The sequence below is a fragment of the Suricata suricatta genome, chromosome 10, assembly GCF_006229205.1.
Source record: "Suricata suricatta isolate VVHF042 chromosome 10, meerkat_22Aug2017_6uvM2_HiC, whole genome shotgun sequence".
NCBI lineage: Eukaryota > Metazoa > Chordata > Mammalia > Carnivora > Herpestidae > Suricata > Suricata suricatta.
In genome coordinates this window covers 95,023,827-95,044,558 of record NC_043709.1, presented here as the reverse complement: position 1 = coordinate 95,044,558, position 20,732 = coordinate 95,023,827, and the positions used below count along the sequence as shown (strand labels likewise).

At 37.0% G+C, this 20,732-nt stretch overlaps 1 protein-coding gene across 5 annotated transcripts in view; it reads right to left on the bottom strand.

The window, feature by feature from the left end:
* CLEC7A (C-type lectin domain containing 7A) overlaps positions 1-19,493 on the bottom strand; it is a 21,062-nt gene extending 1,569 nt beyond the window's left edge. The window contains exons 1-6 of one of the 5 annotated variants that reach the window (XM_029954863.1): positions 19,386-19,493; positions 12,957-13,126; positions 11,086-11,184; positions 9,894-10,031; positions 8,210-8,361; positions 6,012-6,130 (exon numbers count right to left, since the gene is read on the bottom strand). In XM_029954863.1, the coding sequence (XP_029810723.1) occupies positions 6,012-6,130; positions 8,210-8,361; positions 9,894-10,031; positions 11,086-11,184; positions 12,957-13,059 (611 nt within the window). In that variant the 5' untranslated portion in view covers positions 13,060-13,126; positions 19,386-19,493. Of the gene's footprint in view, positions 1-6,011; positions 6,131-8,209; positions 8,362-9,893; positions 10,032-11,085; positions 11,185-12,956; positions 13,174-19,385 lie in introns of those variants that run through there. The other 4 variants (XM_029954862.1, XM_029954865.1, XM_029954864.1 and 1 more) reach the window with 4 other exon arrangements.
* Positions 19,494-20,732: the final 1,239 nt, after the last annotated feature.

The following is a 20,732-nucleotide window of genomic DNA, read 5'->3' as shown; positions in this document are numbered from 1 at the left end:
ATGTTGGTTTTTTTTCCCATAGGGAGTGTGTCTTGGGTTTTTCCCTTATTATTTTCTTTACTTTTTTTTTTCTCTTCTTTTTATGGTGGTGGGGGTGGTTATGTTTAAATGAAGTTGCTTTTACAGCACCAAAGACTTAATCATCCATTTTCTATATAAAAGGTAGCTACTTTTTTGCATGGACCTTAAGTATACTGTAGTATAGAGGTGGAATTTAAGGAAAGGTATTAAGCAGGCTGTGTTTTAGCTTATGGGCAAGTAATAAATTGTATCATGTATCTTGAATGTATCATAGATAAGCTGCTATATTACAATTGCCACTTCAGATAGCTGTGAAATTAGGTGATTAACTAGTTGGTACCTAACCTTCTAATTTTTGTATAAGTCTAATTACATGAAATAGAAGTGGGGGTTTGAATTTTTTACTTTGCTTTTCTGTTTGGAGTATCATTGTAACTACTGTATTGTAAATGATGGAAAATAATTGCATATGTTAAAAAAATAAATTGTGTAAAGATAAATGAGAAAAAAATTAGAAAAATGAAAATAAAATAAAATATATGTTTTGAAAAAAAAAAAAGAAAATAAATAAATAAATAAAGTTCCTGACAAATAAGAAAAATCATTTAGTATTCAATAGAAAGTTCTTTGTTTATCTTTCAACCTCTCACCTAGAAATATATTTATCAAATAAAACAACAGGCTAGTGAAATTAGCTTTGGGTCTATTTAGTGAATAGACCAAACAGAGAAGCAATTGTTGAGAAACACCTAGAACCAATGAAGAATCATAGATATCAAGTCCATTTAAAGACAGGGAAAACACCATTATATATTTTCATTCATTTTAAAGACAGAGTTATACTACAACACAGTGATAGACAATCATGATGATTATCAGGGGTAAGTGGGAGTATGGCTCTGTTCTATTTGCTCTTTAGTCTGTGAAAGGTCAGTGTTAATTAGTCAGACTTGAAGGGGCATCACTGAGCCTCACTCAGTGAGGCTATGGACTACTACCCTTCACCTTGTGTATCTCTCTTCTCGGCCCTGAAGCTGAAGGATTGAGAGAATTCTATTGTAGAAATGACTACACTAAAAGCAGGAAACAACTTTAACTTAAGCCTTATGGAAGAAAGCTAAGAATTATAAATAGTGGCAGAGTAGATTTGATAAAGAACCAAATTGAAATTATAGAACTGAAAAATTAGCTAAACAAAATTAAAACTTCAATGGAAGCTTTTAACACCAGATTAGCCATAAATGAGAAAAAACCCACAAATGAACTGGAAGATATATGAAAGTAAATATACAAATAAGAAAGGATGAAAGATTGAGAAAGAAGCAGAGAAGACATTCAGAATATTGAGAATGGGTCTATACCGTATGTAACTGGAATCCCAGAGGAAGGGAAGAAAGAGAGGGAGGAAGCAACATTTGAAGCAAATATGGCTAAGAATTTTCCAAAGCTGAGAAAAGACATCAGATTTATGTTAACCTTCAAACAACTAACCATTCAAAAAACAAAAACAAAAACAAATAGGGAAACACTATAACAATATCTTTGAATGGCTGAGACAAACTACAAATTTTCAATTTTTTGCTCAAAGAAAATATTTTTGAAAATTGAAATAAACAGTTTTAGACAAACACATAGTTAAACTCTCATTTCCACTCTAAAAGAAATCAGAGAGTATTCTTCAGGTTAAGAAATACAGTTGGTAGGAGAAGCAGAAGAAAATAAGAAGCAATATAAGCCATAAATACATGGAAAAATCTAAATGAGATGACTGTATAAATCTACATATCTACTGTTTTCTAGGGCTATAATTTTTATAGACTGCAAGAGGCCATTAATTGTTGATAGAGCATTTATTTACCTAATGTTGTAAAATGAATTCATCCAAGATGGGAATTTAATAGAAAACCCTCCAGAAACTGTAAAACAAAGGACTAATTTGGTGCAGAAGTCAAGGACTAAAATACTACACAGAAAAGATAACAGTTAGATATGCATGTCTCAGTTTTGCCACCAGGTGGAAGATGGGAGGAAAAAATTAAATCCCCTGAGAAGTTGCCCAAGAAGTAACTGGTACTTACATAGTTCTATCTGAATCCAAACTACTAGTGTATTTAAACAAAAAAACAAAACAAAAACAAACAAACAAACAAAAAACCAAGCAAAGTGTTTAAGTAATTTCAGGTTTGTGGTGCCTCTCTCTGCCCGGCTGAAACAAACGCTAATCCTTCCTGACAGAGCTCAACTTCAGTTGAGACCTACAGTGATTATAAAAGGTCGGCAGTTGTAAAACAGCTGACAATTGTAGAGATATTAAAATGTTGGAAAAAGATGTGAGAGCATTAAATAAAATCCACAAAAATAATAGCATGTAAACTGAGGAGAGAGTACACAGAGTAATGTAATATTCTAATATTTTTATATTGCTAGGGAAGAACATTAAAAAACAATTAACATTTAGGCTGGCTGGCTCAAGTTGGTTGAACTTCTGACTCTTGATTTTGGATCAGGTCATGATCTGAGGGGCATGGGATGGAGCCCTGCGTCAGGCTCTGTGCTGACAGCATGGAGAGGGCTCGGAATTTTCTCTCTCTCTCTCTCACACACACACACACAGACACAAAATAAACAAATAAACATCTATTATAGACCAAACAATTAATATTAGACTTTGATGAGTGAAGAATATTTGTTGTAATCTTTAGAGCAACTACTAAAAAATTAGTAAAAAAAATAAATTCTAAATTAATATAAGAAAAAAATAGAGTAGGGGTGCCTGGGTGGCTCAGTGGTTGAGCCTCCAACTTTGACTTCAAAGATCATGATCTCACTGAGCCCCACATCAGCTTGGTGATGTCAGCACAAAGCCAATCTGGATCCTCTGCAAGCACACGTGCGCTCTCTCTCTCTGTCTCTCAAAAACAAATAAACATTTTTTAAAAACTCAAAGAAAAATGTAATAATAAAAAATATTAAACTATTCAAAAACAATTGAGAATGGATCTATAATGTATATAACGAACCCCAGAGAAAGAAAAGAAAAAGTTCATAGAATGGACCATATACCTATACAGTGTAAAAATCTACGCATGCCTAATAATATGGCTTCAGCACATCAACTAAAGTGGTTACAGAATGGTAAGTAAATCACAGTGGGAGACTTTAATATACTTCTTTCTGTGTAAAAATCTACGCATGCCTAATAATATGGCTTCAGCACATCAACTAAAGTGGTTACAGAATGGTAAGTAAATCACAGTGGGAGACTTTAATATACTTCTTTCTGTAGGGGAAGAAGATTAAAGTAAAAAATCAGAGAATTGCAATCACACAGAGTATGTTCTCTGACCACAATAGAATTAAGCTGAAACCCAAAGCAAAGGGATAATTATATAACCACACATGTATTTATAAATTAAGAAATGCATTTCTAAGTAACCCATGAGTCAAAGAACACCTCACAATGGAAATTAGAAAGTATTTTGGACTTAATGACAATAAAACACACTAAAATTATAGGCTTAAATGCACATACTTGAAAAAAAAAGGGAATTTCATGAGTCAAACAATCATATATGAAATTAGAGACAGAATAGCAAATTCAACACAAAGAAATTGAATGGAAAGAAGTAATAAAGATGAGAACTGAATTTTTTTTAGCATTTATTTCTTTTTGAGAGACGGAGAGACAGAGCATGAGCATGGGAGGGCAGAGAGAGGGAGACACAGAATCCGAAGCAGGCTCCAGGCTCTGAGTTGTCAGCACAGAGCCTGACGCAGGGCTCGAACCCATGAACTGCGAGATCATGACCTGAGCCAGTCAGCCACCTAACCAACTGAGCCACCCAGGCACCCCAAGAACTGAAGTTAATAAAAGAATTTCTTTTAAAGATGCAGAGGAGAGAGATGGAATCAACAAAGCCAAAATTTCTTTCTTTGAAAAGAGAAACTGAATTGGAAAACATACCTGAAAATAATGGGAAAACAGGCTCGCTCTCTCTTTCTCTCCCTTTCCCTCTCTCTCTCTCTCTCTCTCTCTCTCTCACACACACACACACACACACACACACACATACAAATACACTAAAAGGAGAATATAACTTCATATTCTTCAGATATGAAAAAGAAAATAAAGGAGAAATACAGCAAGGAAAACCTTGACACTTTGTGATAGTCAATTTTATGTGCTAACTAGACTGGCCACACCCGAATTAAACACTATTTCCAATTATGTCTATGAGAGTGTTTCTAGGTTAAATTAGCATTTGAATCCATGGGTACAGGAAAGTAGATTTCAGACCGCAAGGTGGGTGGGCATCATGCAACCCACTGAGGTCCTAAATAGGACAAAGAAGCCTAAGAAAAAGTTTGCCTTTTCTTGCTTCCCTGTGTTAACTGAGACATCTCAGTGTAGCTCGTCTCTACCTGAGCACTAGGTTTTATCCCATCAGCTCCCCTTGTTCCCAGCCTTCCAACTTAAATGGAATTTATTTAAAATTTTAATGTTATTTATTTTTGAGAGACAGAGAGGGTGAGCAAGGGAGGGGCAGAGAAAGGAGACACAGAGTCTGAAGCAGGCTCCAGGCTCTGAGTTGTCAGCACAAAGCCTGATGCAGGGCTTGAACACACAAACCGTGAGATCATGACCTGAGCTGAAGTCAGATTCTTAACCAACTGAGCCACCCAGCCCCCTCCCTTCTTGAATGGAATTTATAACCAAGGTTTTCCTGGGCCTCCAGCTTGCAGATGGAAGATTGGGGAACTTCTCAGTCTCCGTAATGATGTGAGCCAATTTCTGATAATAAATTTCCATGGATAAAGCATTCCTCAATGTTATGGGTATCAGTTAGGATTCTTCAGAACCAACAAAAGATCTATATAGATCTTTTTCTCTAGAAAATCCTGACTGATAACACACACAATAAGGAAGACTTTATAATTAAGCAAATGTAAAATATGTTTAAAAGAACTTTGTGAAATGTAAAATGTGGTTGCTTTTAAAATTAATGATAATGGGGCGCTTGGGTGGGTCAGTCGGTTGGACGTTATCAGGTCATGATCTCACGGCTTATGAGTTCGAGCCTTGTATTGGGCTCTGTGCTGACAGCTCGGAGCCTGGACCCTGTTTTGGATTCTGTGTCCAGCTCTCACTCTGCCCTCCCTCACTCATGCTCTTTCTCTCTTTCTCTCAAGAATAAATAAACATTAAAATTTTTTTAAATAAAATTAAATTAATGATAGCACGTGACACATTTACTAGGTGCAGGACACTGTGCTAGGTGATTTTACTTTTTTTTAGTGTTTTTATTTATTTTTGAGAGAGAGAAAGAGAGAGCCAGCAAGGGAGGAGCAGAGAGAGAGGGAGACACAGAATCCGAAGCAGGCTCCAGGTTCTGAGCCGTCAGTGCAGAGCCAGACGCAGGGCTTGAACCCACGAGCCATGAGATCATGACCCAAGCCAAAGTCAGATGCTTAACTGACTGAGCCACCCAGGTGCCCCTAAGTGACTTTACTTTCATTTCCTTTCTTTATTTTAAAATCCCAGCAGGTAGGAACTATTTTCATTCTCATTTATAGATGAGGAAAAAGGGGCTCAGGTCAGTTAAGCAACTTCCCTGATTTCACACAGTGAGTGGACCAATCATTGACTCAGGCTGAGAGCCGACTCCAAAGCCCATGCTCTGGCTAACAGTTACCCTAACAGTGACAGCTCCTGACTGGACAACTTCAGACACATGCAGATACCCTCCTCATGAGAAAGCTGACGCACATTTGCGTTAATAACACTAGATGACCACTCAACTCTTTTTGACTATAAAGTCCTCCTCTACCCTCTTCTTTCCTTTCTTCCCTGACTCACTCTTTTTCTTTCTCTATCACTATTTTTCTTTGTCCCTCTTTCTTATAAATGACACAAATCAGATTCTTAGATGATTGGCATGCTCTTATCTTTCTGAGAAGGAGGGTGAAACTTTATCCTTCCAATTACTTACAAGGTAGAAGAGAATCTCGAACCATCCTCCCAGAGCCATGGTCCTTCAGTTTGAGGGCGAGAAAGCCCTATCCAAAATGAATGATTGGATTGAGAAGACACTTGCCTCACTATAAATTCCTGTAGGAAAACATAAACACACATGTCAAAGAGTGACAGAGAGGATGAATAGGCAGAGATGACAGAGATAAAAAGTTGGAGAAAAACTTTCACAAACATTGAGATAGAGACAGCAGATTGAATCACTTTGGTGAAGAATGCATGCATACACTGGCATGAACCTAGAAAAAAATGCCAATTATTGGACGCCACTGAGTGTTTCAAAAAGCATATTTTGTTTCTTCACAGTCATTCTTGTTTGATTCTCCAATGAAGACTAGATCCATAAGATCAAAATTGTACTGCTTCTATCCAACCTGCCTGACAAAATCCAAAGGTGACAGAGCCCCTCGGCAATTTTCATAAATAACAGGCCACCATCTTCTCCTCAAATTGAGTGTATGAATTTATAGAATGTCAAGAAATGCTTTACAGAGGTAATTTTCTTTTTTTAATGTTTTTTTAATTTATTTTTGAGAGACAGAGAGAGATAGCACAAGCCGGGGAGGGTCAGAGAGAGAGAGTGAGAAACAAAATCCAAAACAGGCTCCAGGTTCTGAGCTGTCAGCACAGAGCCCGATGCAGGGCTCAAACCCACGAACCATGAGATCATGACCTGAGCTGAAGTCAGACGCTTAACGACTGAGCCATTTAAGTGCCCCAATGTTTTGCAGAGTTAAATAAAAAAATATATCAATAATTTGGTTCCACTGCATCATTTATGAATAAGTAATTTGAGTTTTAATGATGACATTTGAATTGTTGACAAATGACTGAAACATCTCAGAGCCCAACCGACTTCCAGTGTCATTCTCTTTCCTTGTCCTAATCTTTTTCCATTAATTTTTATGTGAACGACAAGTTTCCAATGCCCAAAAAAAATTGAGAGGAAGCAGAAGTAAAGGTGGAAGGTATAGATTGTTTAGATTTATAGTGTAGAGTGTTTTCTATTAGTCCCTTCTCATACCTGCCCTTCGTTCACATGCATCATAGGTCTCACTTTTTTGGTAAAATGTTATCTACACTGGCATGTCTGAATTCCCGTCATTTGTTGCCAATTCCAGATATTTAACTTTCAGCACATGAGTTGTTTGTTTCTCCTTATAAACTATGTAAGCACTGAAATAGCAAGGTTACTTTTTAAACCTCTTTTCCTTTCCCAGTGTCTTGCAAGGAGTAAATGATTTATAAATGTATATTATTATTGCTGCTAATTGCCTTGATAATAATGATGACAAGGGAGGGAATTTTCTATTTTACTCCTCCCTATTTAAGAATTGAAACCCCAAACCCACAAAAATGAGCAGTGCTTTGATGGTTATGTTATGCAAACTTGGAGTGTGTTTGAATAGATTTGTTTTAAAGTGAAATACACTTACTTTTAAAATTAATTAATTAATTAATTTTTAATAGTTTATTGTCAAATTGGTTTCCATGCAACACCCAGTGCTCTTCCCCACAAGTGCCCTCCTCCATCACCACCACCTCTTTTCCCCCCTCCCCCTCCCCCTTCAACCCTCAGTTCATTTTCAGCATTCAATAGTCTCTCAGGTTTTGCGTCCCTCTCTCTCCCCAACTCTCTTTCCCTCTTCCCCTCCCCCTGGTCCACCATTAGGTTTCTCCTGTTCTCCTGTTAGACCTATGAGTGCAAACATATGGTTTCTCTCCTTCTCCGCCTGACTTATTTCACTTAGCATGACACCCTCGAGGTCCATCCACTTTCCTACAAATGACCATAATTAATTAATTTTAAAAAGCATAAAGAAGTGGCTGGGTGGCTTGGTTCATTGCCAGTCTGACTCTTGATTTTGTCTCAGGTCATGATCCCAGGGTTGTGAGATTGAACCTGTATTGGGCTCCACACTGAGCATGGAGTCTGCTTAAGATTCTCTCTCTCTCCCTCTGTCCCTCTCCCATGTTTGCTTTCTCTCTCTCTCTCTTTCTCTGTCTCTTTTACCCATTTAATATTTGCTATTGTTATAATTATGGAGGACAATAAAAGTGACTTTCTTTTAGGGAAAATTATCATTACCTGGAATCTACCTCTATTTTTCTGCTCACTATAGACCACAGATAATTGTTACTGAAGTCTGCACTTACCAGTTCTTTTTCACTGTCTATCTTCAGGAGATTAGAGTCCAGCTGAGAGCACTGTTTTTTACTGCTATTCCAGGAAGCTAATGACGTCCTAAATAGATAACAGTTGTTCTTGTGCGTGATCCAGTTAGGAGGACAAGTGGTGGAAAACACTCCTGGAAATAAAAAGTAAATACAGTGAGGTTCATATCATACCAATTTGTTCTTTCAGACAGGCATTCGTCCCGAGGACACTTAATAATCAATGAATTGCCAATAATATATTTCATTTTCAGTTCAAACTATAGGCATGTGACTTTTTTTAAGTTTGTGTATTTATTTTGAGAGAGAGAAGAGGGAGGGACAGAGAGAGGATCCCAACCACACTCAGCGCTATCAGCACAGGGCCTGATGCGGGGTTCTAACCGATGGACCTTGAGATCACGACCTGAGTCCAGATCAAGAGTTGAATACTTAACTGAGCCACACAGGCGCCTCTATAGGGATACAATTTTTATATAAGAGACCATATTAAAATCTTCCATTCATTTAAACTTTAAAAATGAATTGAATAATTATAAACAGTGTTTTAAACAGCTATTCCTCCTTTCCTTTTTTAAAAAAAAATTGTTTTAATGTTTATTTTTGAGAAAGAGAGAGAGAGACAGAGATGAACAGGGGAGGGGCAGAGGGGGTGGGACACAGATTCTGAAGGCAGGCTCCAGGCTCGGAGCTGTCAGCACAAAGCCCAATGTGGGGCTCAAACCCATGAACCATGAGATCATGACCTGAGCCAAAGTCAGAACTTAACCAACTGAGCCACCCACCCACACCCCCTTTTCTTTTTGATTTGTATTCCATTCTTTCTAATTCAGTTCAGACCTCCCTTTCTTCATGATAGTTCTTAAAATAATTCAACTGAAATCAATCTTTGAGATATACACTAATTTCTTTTTAACTTCTTTGGAGGTGTGAGATCCATTTAAGAATACAGCTTTCTAAAGCAGAAAAATATAAATGCAATAATTCATATTATAGAATATCTCCATTTTGTATCATTAGCTACTTGAAACAAATAGTGAGAAGGTATGAGTCCAGAGATGGAAAATTGGAGGCAAAATATTGTCACAGTCAATTATGATGCAATTAGAAATAAGGGTCAAGTGTATATTGAATTGTAATAAAATTAATGAAATTGATTAAAGAAGAAATATATATATAACCAGAGTTTTCAGGAACTTATCTATTAGATCTATCTCTTTTTTATGTACTCAATTTAGCATCTTCATTCTCAGCACATTTTCCCTTCTTTCCTTTTCCTCTGCCTTCCTTACTGACATCTTATTTCTTATTCTAACTACATTACTTTAAAATGTCAATTCTCAAAGAGGAGAGAACACATTTCTTTCTTTTGCATCAAATTGTACAATCATCTATAGCTCTAAATATGTAGAAAGTGACAAATTAGTTACTGAAAAAAAAAATCCAACTTAGAAATGTTTGCCCCAAAGTATGGGATATTTATATCACTTTATTTTATATATGGCAAGGGTATACTATAGTGAGATAATACCGGTGTGTGTGCTCCCTGAATGCACAATCTCTGCATGTAAAAGTGCTCTCTTTACCTACCCTTCTCCAGGCCTTAGCACCAATAATTAACTTTCCTGGATCAAGGATCCCCTTCATCTTTTAACTCTGTCCTTGCCTGTGGTTGTGAGAGCCTTGGTAGAAGCCAAACTGTCTTCTAAAGATGATTGTGTGGGCTGACTGTAGTTGTCTTTATTTCTTGATGGAAAGTTGTCATTCATCAATGGGTTGCTCCCTGAATTGGGTCTCCAAGTAGCTTCATAAACCAACAACAATTACAGCGAGAAGGAATAAAAAGAGTCATTCTACTATATTTGAAATTATAATACAAAACCCCATATTTTTGTTGGAATACAAATGGATATATTCTTGATTAATGATAAATAGATAACATATTGCTGATTGAGAGGTCAAGATAGATAATAGATAATAGGTAGATCATGATGATAGATAGATAGACTGATAATAGAATAGATGATAGATTAAATAGATGGAAAGAAAAAAATAACATCCATGAAGGTGTAATAAAAAGAAGTCAAGCATGTAGAGGAGAAAGACTATGAAAGAGAGAGCAAGAGGCAAATGAAATAGAGTCAACTGGAGCCACAATAGATTTGAACTAGTAGTAAATCTTTTTTATGTTATTTAAAAATGAGAGCTCCTTGAAAAAACTCTGAAGGCACAATAATACATTATTGACAATAGAATGTGTGAGATACAAAATCCAAAAGAACTCATTCACCCATCACAAAATGTCTATTTAGTAAATGCCTTAGGTAGTATTCAAAGGAACTTAGATTAAAGATCAGGTATAAAACAATATCCTTCAATCATGAGATTCATAAAAGTAGTTTATAGTCTCTCTAGAGAATGTATTTCATTAGGAAGATAAGCATCATATGGTACTTCCTTCTTCACCTACATTGGTCTCCTTCCATTAATGTATCTTGGAAGATACCTTACAAATCATAGCTTTGAAAACAGCTATTCAAAGAAGATAGTAGAGCAATGTAGTTAAGAGTATGCACTTTTTAGACAGATTGCCTAAGTTTCTAATCATGGTCATCATACCACTATCCAGTTTATCACCCTAGAAAATTAAAGTACACACCCCCACCTCTCACTTCCTCTGTAAATAAAATGAGAATTAGTAGCACTGATTCGGTAGGGCTAAAATACAGATTAAATTATATTATGCATGCCAAGCTCTTAAAAGAGTGTCTGGCACAGTATACATGCTTATCAAATGTCTGCTGTTGTTATTGTTATTGTTTAGTTGCTGTTGTTGAATTTCCTTCCCCCATACTTACCCATGGTACCCAGGACCACAGCTATCACCAGTATTACCAAGCAAAGGATTCCAAAGATCACAGCAATGGGACGCCAACAAGGAGATGTAGCACCAGTTTCTAGGAAGAGAAATTAAACGAAGAAATAGGACAAGTGACACAGCACTGCAGTTCTACGAGTCATCAAAATCTGGCAAATTCTGAAGTGAGCCATTATGGGCAAATAATCTAGTTATCTAGAATTATTGGTTTTTCCCCTCTCCTTTATCATACTTCTTCAGGTTTGGGCCCTGTAATTTCAGTACAGTGCCCTGATATCCGTGCACTCCTAATTTCAGTTTCACATTGATGTCTACAGGTCTTGACACTACCAGCATTTCTGAAATCTCACTCATTTTTATGAAAGACAGCTTAATGTAGGGGGGGGAAACATGAGTTCCTAAAAACAGCCTTCTCTTCTCACTTATTTGTTACATAACCTTGGGCTTACTCCCTCTGCTTATTCATTCTCTTTGTGAAGAAAGGAGGGGGGTAAATAATACCTCAGAGAATCATTTTGGGAACTAAATAGACTGGCACATGAAAGCATATCCTCCAAAGACTACTAGCTCAGTATATGTAACTCACTATTTGTCAACAAATGTGCACAAACATACACCTGCCTCCCAACCTCTTGCATCATCCAGTTTTTCCAGTCCTCCTCAACCAGTTGGGCAAGACATGAATTACGTAAGTGGTAGAGGGAAAATAATTGCACAATGCGGACTACCAGAAAGCAGAAGAGTGCAAATGCTCATGTCAAAACTTGTGAAAGGTCTTTCTCTTGAAACTCATTTTATGTTAATACCACCTCACTGAGAATTTAGCTCTGTCTTTGACTGACAATAAGCAGTCTAAGTGTTTCAGAGAACTGTCAAATAAAAGAACCATAGAGGAGACTAAATGGTTCATTCTGTAACACAGAGGTCTTACAATGTTTTTCACCATATTTCACTCTTTTTATATTACATTTAAGACTCATATTCTGTTAATAAGATCTTTTCCTTTTTAAAAATTTTTTTAACATTTATTTATTTTGAGAGACAGAGAATGAGTAGGGGAGGGGCAGAGAGAGAGAGAGAGGGAGACACAGAATCCGAAGCAAGATTTAGGGCTCTGAGCTGTCAGCACAGAGCCCAACATGGGGCTCTAATTCAAACCACAAGATCATGACCTGAGCTGAAGTCAGCCACTTAACCAAATAAGCCATCCAGGTGCCCCAAGATCTTTTCATCTAACACACATTTTCCTTCACTATATACAAAGAGCCCTCATTTGATTAAAAAAGAAATCCAAATCAATTTCTTATCACAAAAAAAAAAAAACCACACCAGATTCATGATTCCAAACCCTATGACATCCACCTTGCCTTTGGCCTTTTCCACAAAATCACAAATTTGGACTTTTCCTCATCTAACATCCATCTTCTTATTCTTCTCTTTCTCATCTTCAATATTCTGATGTTCTTTATATATGCTTCTTGAAGTCTCCATGACTTCCATTCTGCAATTTACTCCTTTCCACCAACCAAGCAACAAGTCACTCCCACTAAAATTCCTTCATCTTTGCATTTCATCACACTTATTTATAGTTCCTTAGTGCAGAAGTGTCTATTTCTACAGTACAAAGAAATTGTAGGTGTTTTCTACCATCATAATAATTATTTTAAATACTAATAATTAATCACCTAATGCTTGCCATGAGGCTTAGTGTACTTCCAAATATCTTCGATGATGTCTGAAAACCTCTTAAAATGTTTTCATCCTACAAATCACAAGTCTCTCAAATTTTCTCCATATAAGTGTTTTAGTTGATGAGAACAAGAATGTTGAAAGCAAAAAGAAAACAAATACCTTTCTCTGAGACTACAGGTCTCCCAGTGATGGCTTGAGAGCTGAAGTCTAAACGAGTATAACCATCTTCATCCAAATTTTCTACCTCAGAACGGTATTCCATTGTTCTACTGAGTCCCTGAATTGACAGAGCATTTGAGAGCTCTTTCCTCTTTCCTTAAGACAACTGCCTGTGAACAAAAGAGGATGTATGAGTCAAATCATGTGGGCTAGGCATTTACTGAGTTTTAATAAGTTGAGCTTAAGTAGTCCAACCTGATAGTCAAAGGCAGGAAATGAAAACTATGCCGTATTAAGTTCCCATTTGCACCTTTAGATCTTGTTTCTAAAACTGATGACCCTTAAGAAAATGATAAAGTGGTACAATAAGTAAATCCTTGTTTCAGGCCAAATATAAGAAAAATGAAACATGAATTCATACATGCATTCATTTATTCAGGTGCTTGCTCATTCACTAAACATTTATCAAATGTCCATCTTTTCGACTGGCAGGAGCTAGGGATACAACGATAAAAGATTTATGTGACGAAGCTCATTGCCTGGGGGACCTGAGTGGCTCAGTGGGTTGAGCATCTGACTCTTGATTTCAGCTCAAGTCAGGATCCCAGGGTTCTGGGATTGAGTCTTGTGTGGGGCTCTTTGCTGAGAGTAGAGCCTGCTTGGGTTCTTTCTCTTTGGATTCTCTCTCTCTCTCCCTCTTTCTGTCTCTCTCTCTCCATCCACTTTCCCCTGCTCATGTGGGAGACCTATCTGTCTCTAAAATTAATTTAATTTCATTTATAAAGCATAATACCCTTCATATTAAAAAGAAAAAAGAGACAAAAAAAGAAGCTCATTGCCTAATAGAGGAAATCTACAGATAGGTATATAAAGGATGCCACAGGAGCAGTTGCTGTAACAACAGAGAGGAGAAACAACTCCATTTAGGATTCGTCAGGGACTGGTAACTCAAAGTAGTAATTATTTATTGAACAATTACTATGAGCTAGGTACCACCCATTGCATATGTTTTCTCAATCTCAATTTTCCAACAAGTCCAGATGGTATGTATTTTTCTTTACTTTCAAATATAGAAATTTTAGCCCTTTGCTCGGCTTTAAGAAGCTACTAAAAATATTGAAACAAACCAAAGTCTATTCTTGCTGCCAAACTCATGATCTTCTTAAACACTTATATTACAAGGATGTAGTCCATTCTTATCCTTGGTTTTGCTTTCCATGGTTTCTGTTACCCCCAGGTAAGTGTGGTCAGGAAGCAGATGATCCTCCTGTTGTATCATCAGAAGGTCAACAGTAGCCTAACCCTATGTCGCCAGGCCTATATCATAGGTATATATGTATACAGGAAAATAATGGTATCCAAAGGGTTCATTACTATCCTTCATTTCAGAAATACACTGGGCATCTTGGAACATACATTCTCCCAGAATCAGAAGAAACCACTGTAACAGCTTATGGAGAATTCTGGGCCTGAGATATTATGCAAAATATCCAAATTAATGAGATATGGAAAACACTAATAATTACTGGAAACTAGAAAGTTACCCAACCCACTTACAAGACTTTGAGGCAAGCAGAATGAAGGAGACATCTAACTGTTGTCAAAGAGAAATGAAGCCCGACACTCATTAAAGCAGGGAGGACAGATTTTGTTCAATAATACTATTACAATAGAAATGAGGAACCAGTATGAAGGAACTCAACTTCCCCCAAACAAAAGACTGAAGACTTTTTGAAAGTATGCTAACAGAAGGACTCTGAGGGATGTTAACCTGTGTGAAGATTTGTTGGTCGGTGCCTATCTAGAGGAGAGATAAACTTCTCTTATCTGTATGACAGGTGGCAGCAGTATGTGTTAAAGCAAGGTGGTGCCCCTACTGGAACTAGACACCTATCCTCCCTCAGGGACTGGAGACTGAGACTTATCTCCCTAACTCCCTGAATGTGTGCCTTTCAAAGAGATGGCTCTCAGGTCCTTAAAGAAATAGTTTTGGGTGTTAGATTTTCTTTTGAAAGGTCAGAGAAAGGACTTATAAATGCAAACTTTCTAAGGTGACTGCTCTAAGAGGGAATTTAGAGACTTGTCTATTGCCAACTTTTGACTGGAACAAACAGCAAATTTCCCCAGAAGCACTGAGCTTTAAAGGCAGGTATTTCTTTTCTTTTTTTTTTTTTTTTAATGTTTACTTATTTTTGAGAAAGAGAGAGACAGAGTGCAAACAGGAAAGGGACAGAGAGGGGGGAGATACAGAATCTGAAGCAGGCTCCAGGCTCTGAGCTGTCGGCACAGAGTCTGACATGGGGCTTGAACACATGAACTGCGAGACCATGACCTGAGCCCAAGTCAGATGCTTAACCAACTGAGCCACAGGCGCACTACCAGGAAGGCATTTCAAGGTGGGTGGTGGGAGGGTATCTGATGACATCCTAGGGTCACTAAGGTGCTAGAAACCTTGCTAGACAGTGTCATGTCTCCTGTGCAGAGGTTTGGATGGAGATGTTATAACCCAAGAGCTCTGCAGTTTGAGTAACTCTTTGTAGATACATTGCAAAGTAGTAGGTAGATATCAATCTCAATGTCCAGCTGCCTTCCAGTTCTATAATGCAGGCTTTGGACAACAGGGAGTTTTTCACAGAATGAGTATCTGGCTCGAGGAAGATAAGTCTGCCGACTAAGCAGAACAGTAATGAGGGAGCACCTTCCAAGCAATAATGAAAACCGGCTTTCTGCTGTGGATTCAGATCCCCCCACCTTTGGGAGAATTTTATGCAATGACCCTTATTTTCTAGAAATTCCTTCCTCTATTTAATCACACTCCTACAAAAACAATTGGACTTCTAAGTTGTCAAAGTAATTTTCAATAAGAGGAAACTTCAGTCATCTCTTTTTGTCTGGGACTAAAACAATTGAACACTAATTATACAAATCATTTACATACTAGAAAAAAATCTCAGTATTTCAAGGGACAGAGGGGGTTAGGAGAAGAATCTATGTATCAGAGAAAAATACCCCTAGTTAAATGTTAAAGTAAGAAACAGGTGAAAAACAAAGTAAGCTAACCAAAAACAAACAAACGAACAACAGAAAAAAACCCAGCAATTACCTGATTCATATTCTTAGTAAAATTAAATTTGATGAAAAATCGATTCATGCAGGAAGTTTTTCTTAGGAAAAAAGTGAAAAATCCAAGAAGAGTTCTTAAAAATGAAAAACAGGTTTTATAAATTAAAAGAACAATTAGTTGAAGGGCACCTGGATGGCCCATTCAGTTGAGCATCCTACTCTTGATTTCAGGTTAGGTCAAAATCTCCCAGTTTGTGAGTTCGAGCCCCGCATTGTGCTCTGTTCTGACACCACAGCCCCTGCTTGGTATTCTCTCTCTCCTTCAATCTCTCTGCCCCACTCCCCCTCATGTATGCCATCTCTCTCTCTCAAAACAAATAAACAAAAAAAAATACAAAAATAAAACTACAATTAGTTGAATTAAGAGTTTAATTAATTAATTAAATAATTAAGGCACTACATTCAGAATACCTGAATTAGCCTGGTCATATTTTCATTACTATATATATTTATTTAGATGTTGTCAATAGTAGTGTTTGCTCCCAGAATTGAAGCTCATAAAATAGGGGTGCCTGGGTAGCTCAGTCAACTAAGCATCTGACTTTTGACATCTCGGAACCTGGGAGAGAATCTTAGGATTCTCTCTCTGTTTCTCTCTGTCCCTTCCTCACTCATGTGGGTACACCGAGGCATGTGCATTCTTTCTCAGTCAAAAATAAATAAACTTTAAAAAAAAGAAAGCTCAAAAAATAATATTGTTTCTAAACAGATACCTATTTTGTTAGGTTTCTTAGAATGAGTGTTAGACAAGCAAAAGGAAACAGGAATGCCCGAAGTATGTCTTCAGTGTGACTTTTTGGAAAACGTATGTAAATAAATAAATAAATAGATCTAAATAGATGACTAAGTGAATTAAATAGAAAACGAGATGATTTAAGACGAACTAAGCATTCGTTTACAACCTTTGTAGAGAAAAAGATATTAAATCTTCTAGAGATGGCAACTTTCCAAAGTGCCTTCCCCATTAATGTTCACAAATTTACAAAAAAAGTTTTTAAAATGTTGTCTATAATGCATGCTAACTTGGGTCTCCTCCCTCTTTCCTTCCCTCTCTTTCTCTCCCCACTTCTATCCATTAAGCAGTTAAATATCTACTGGACACTTACGAAATTCTCAGAAGCCTGGATATAGAGAAGCATGAGGCCCAACCCCCATCCTAACTGGTTTCACATTAACTTTGGAGGATAAAGGGGGCGGGGCCTCAATTGTTCAAGCACCTCTGGTTTGGACGAACCACCGAAACTACTTCGCTTTATTCCAGTTTTAATTTTATGCTCACTACCAATGAGGTAACTGACATAGAATCTTTTCTTAGAGGGCCTAAAATTTTTAATTAAATCAAAGGTTCTCTTTAAAATCAATAAATCCTTCATAGTTAAAATGTGCCTTTCACCATTTTTTCCCAAGGCACCTTCTCTTTTCTGGATCTGCTCAGTCTCCTGCTACCCTTTTGCTCCAATAGCTTCATGATTTCAGTTTGCTACGTTGTTCATATTCCACATAGAACTTCTTCTACCCCTCCTTCTTTGCCCATCTTTTCTTCCATTAAAAACATTTTTTTATGTTTTATTTATTTTTCAGAGCAAAAGAGACAGAGCATGAGTAGGGGAGGAGCAGAGAGAGAGAGGGAGACACAGAATCCAAAAGAGGGTCCAGGCTCTGGGCTGTCAGCACAGAGTCCAATGCAGGGCTCGAACTCACAGTGGGTGAGATCATGACCTGAGCCAAAATTGGACTCTTAACCCACTGAGCCACCCAGGCTACCCTCTTTTCTTCCATTTAAAGGGGAGAAGTATATATAGAATATATACATCACTCTGCTATGACACTTGTATTTGAAATTTCCCAGTCTCCCCAAGGAAGAACCATTTCTGTGTCATTTTCTTAATGTGAGATGCTTATAACTGTTTTCCTCATTAACCCTTGAGTCCTTGAGCAGTGCTGTACCCAGCATATTTAACACCCAGACTGTTACTTTTGCCTAGTTTTGTTTTGTTTTCTTTCCTCTCCTCTATACAACAATATAGTTTTTAGTAATAACCATGAAACGGAATGGATGATCATAATGGTCAGAATACAAATGTGCATGGTGGATATATTTTGTTGGAAGTTGTATATAAAATAATACCAGCCAAAATTAAAATCTGTGTTTAAATATGTTTATGAAAATAAAAATAAATATTATACAAACTACTCTATTAAATGGATAAAATCTAAAAAAAAATTTTAAATGGATAAAATCTTTTCAATTATATTAATGCCTTTCTTTGGAAAGGGAAAGGAATTTATACTTACATATAGGTGTGTTATTGTAATTAATAATAAATAATAAATAATATTAATATATGTTTGACTCCCTTACCTTCTCCAAATATGACAATGATATTGTCAGAATTAATCTTTATTAGATGCTCATGTCAAGTAGATTGTGTACCCAGACATATCAACTCATTTTTCCTCAAAATTGACGTAAGGCCATTTTTTGGTTCATTTTAACTTTGAAACATTTCTTTCACTGAAGCAGCAGATATATAAATAGGAAAAAGACTTATATATAGACCATGTGTGGCAAAGATTTATAAAAATCTTATTTCACAATTATTCCAGAAAATGCAATATTCTTCGTGTCTTTGTTTTTTCATGATCAATTTTAGAAACTTTCAAATTTCTCTGCAGATTGAAAAACTGTATAAGTACAAATAATATCACAAACTGGCACAGAAAATAATAAAAGAAGTAGCTCAAATTCTGTTATTGTTGTGTTGTGGGTTTTTTTTTTTTTGACTTTATAATCACTGGGCAATGTTATCAGTGTTGATTTCAAATGTACACTTTAAACACAGAAATATTCCAGAATGAGTTACTGCAAACAATGTAGACCAAGTGCTACTCTGAGTCAACCTGAGCAATTCCAAATCATTCCAGATTGTTCTACAACATGTGTCAGTATAACAAGGAATCCTGTGAATTAACTTCATGTAGAATACAATATTTACTGGAGGAAAAAGGACATAAACCTGCTAATTTGAAGCACATATAGATACAAATACAGATATATATAATGAGTTGATCCTCATTATTCATGGATTCCAGAATTGCAAATTTGCCTACTTACAATCATGTAATTGTAATTCCAAATCAATAATTATGGCTCCTTTGTGATAATTCACTGGCATGAGTAGAACAGTGAAAAAATGGATCCACCCTATTGGGGAGAAGACCTTTCCTATGGTCCTTCTAGACTTAGACTCAAACTGACATGAGACAAACTAACAGGGGAAGATCACATTTAATAGGTGTACTTACCAGACATGCGCTTCAGAAGACAGAGGCAGCATGAAGCTCATATGAGCTAAGGAGTCGGGTAGGGGTCTGAAGGTACAAAGAGAAGGAAGGCCTTTGGCAGGAAAGGTGAAATGAGATGTTTGGAAAAAGAAGCTTGCCTTATTGTGCAGCTAAGTTCCCTCAGTAAAGAGGAATCTCTCTTAATTCTTCTCTTCCTGTTGCAGAATCTCCTTTTCAGTGTAAATTTAGGCAGTTCTTGGGGGGAGCAGATTTTTTTCCCACATCTGCTGGGTTTTGGTTACTTTTAACTGAAAGTAACCTTTATGCCAACATGGCCCATGTTGAAGCAGCCTCCCCTACCCCTACATCCCAACATGCCTGATACCAGATGGATTTGAACAAAGCAACACTGCCTTTTTGTCTGGCTCTCATGTGTAAGAGTGTCCTTTTTACAATCCATTTAGTGCTTTTTCTTTTCTTTTTCTTTTTTCTTTTTTTTTCTTTTTTTGCACTTTTTGTTGGTTACTTCACTGTTTTAAATGCCCTCAAACATAGTCCTGGAGTTCTGTCTAGTGTTCCTAAGTTGAAGAAGGCTGTGATGTGTCTTCTGTGTATTAGATAAGCGTTATTCATGCATGAGTTATAGTGCTGTTGGCTATGAGTTCAATGTTCATGAATCAACATTATATATATATTTTTTTTCTGAGTTGTTTTTAAACAGAAACCTGTATAAAACAAGGCTATGTATTAATCTGTTGACAAACAATGTTGTGACCTAACCTTGTATTTCCTCTAAAAGTAATAGTCAGTGTTCTCTGTGACTCTGTAGAGCATAACTACTGATGGGGATTTTGGGTGACGGTGGGGTTCAGAACTGACAGCCAAGAAAGAATTCTTGAAGACATCGTTGGTGCAAAAAGGTGATTTTATTAAAGCATAGGGACAGGGCCCCTGGGCAGAAAGAGCTACACTGAGGTTGTGACAGGTAACAGGTTGTATACCCTCAGGTTGGGAGGGGGTTAGGGACAGCGTAAGTCTTTAAGGAATTTTGGAAGCAAGGTTTCCAAGATATTGAGGGACTACATGTTGTTAGGAAAATGCCATTGATTAACATTTATCAAAACTTCAGTCATTAGACCATTTCAGATGTATAACAAGGTTCCATAAGCATGAAGCATGATTGCCAGTATGTATCTTGGGGGAGCTGAGATAAAGGAAGTTTCAAAGGAATTTTTAAATTTTAAAGTAGACCTACAAGATCCTGGGGGGTCAGGATAATGTTAAGCCAAGATTCCCTCTTGCCCCCAGCAGAGTGTTATTATCAAGGCAGCTGAGCTCCTGGAGGGAGGCTATTCTGCCTTTTCCAAG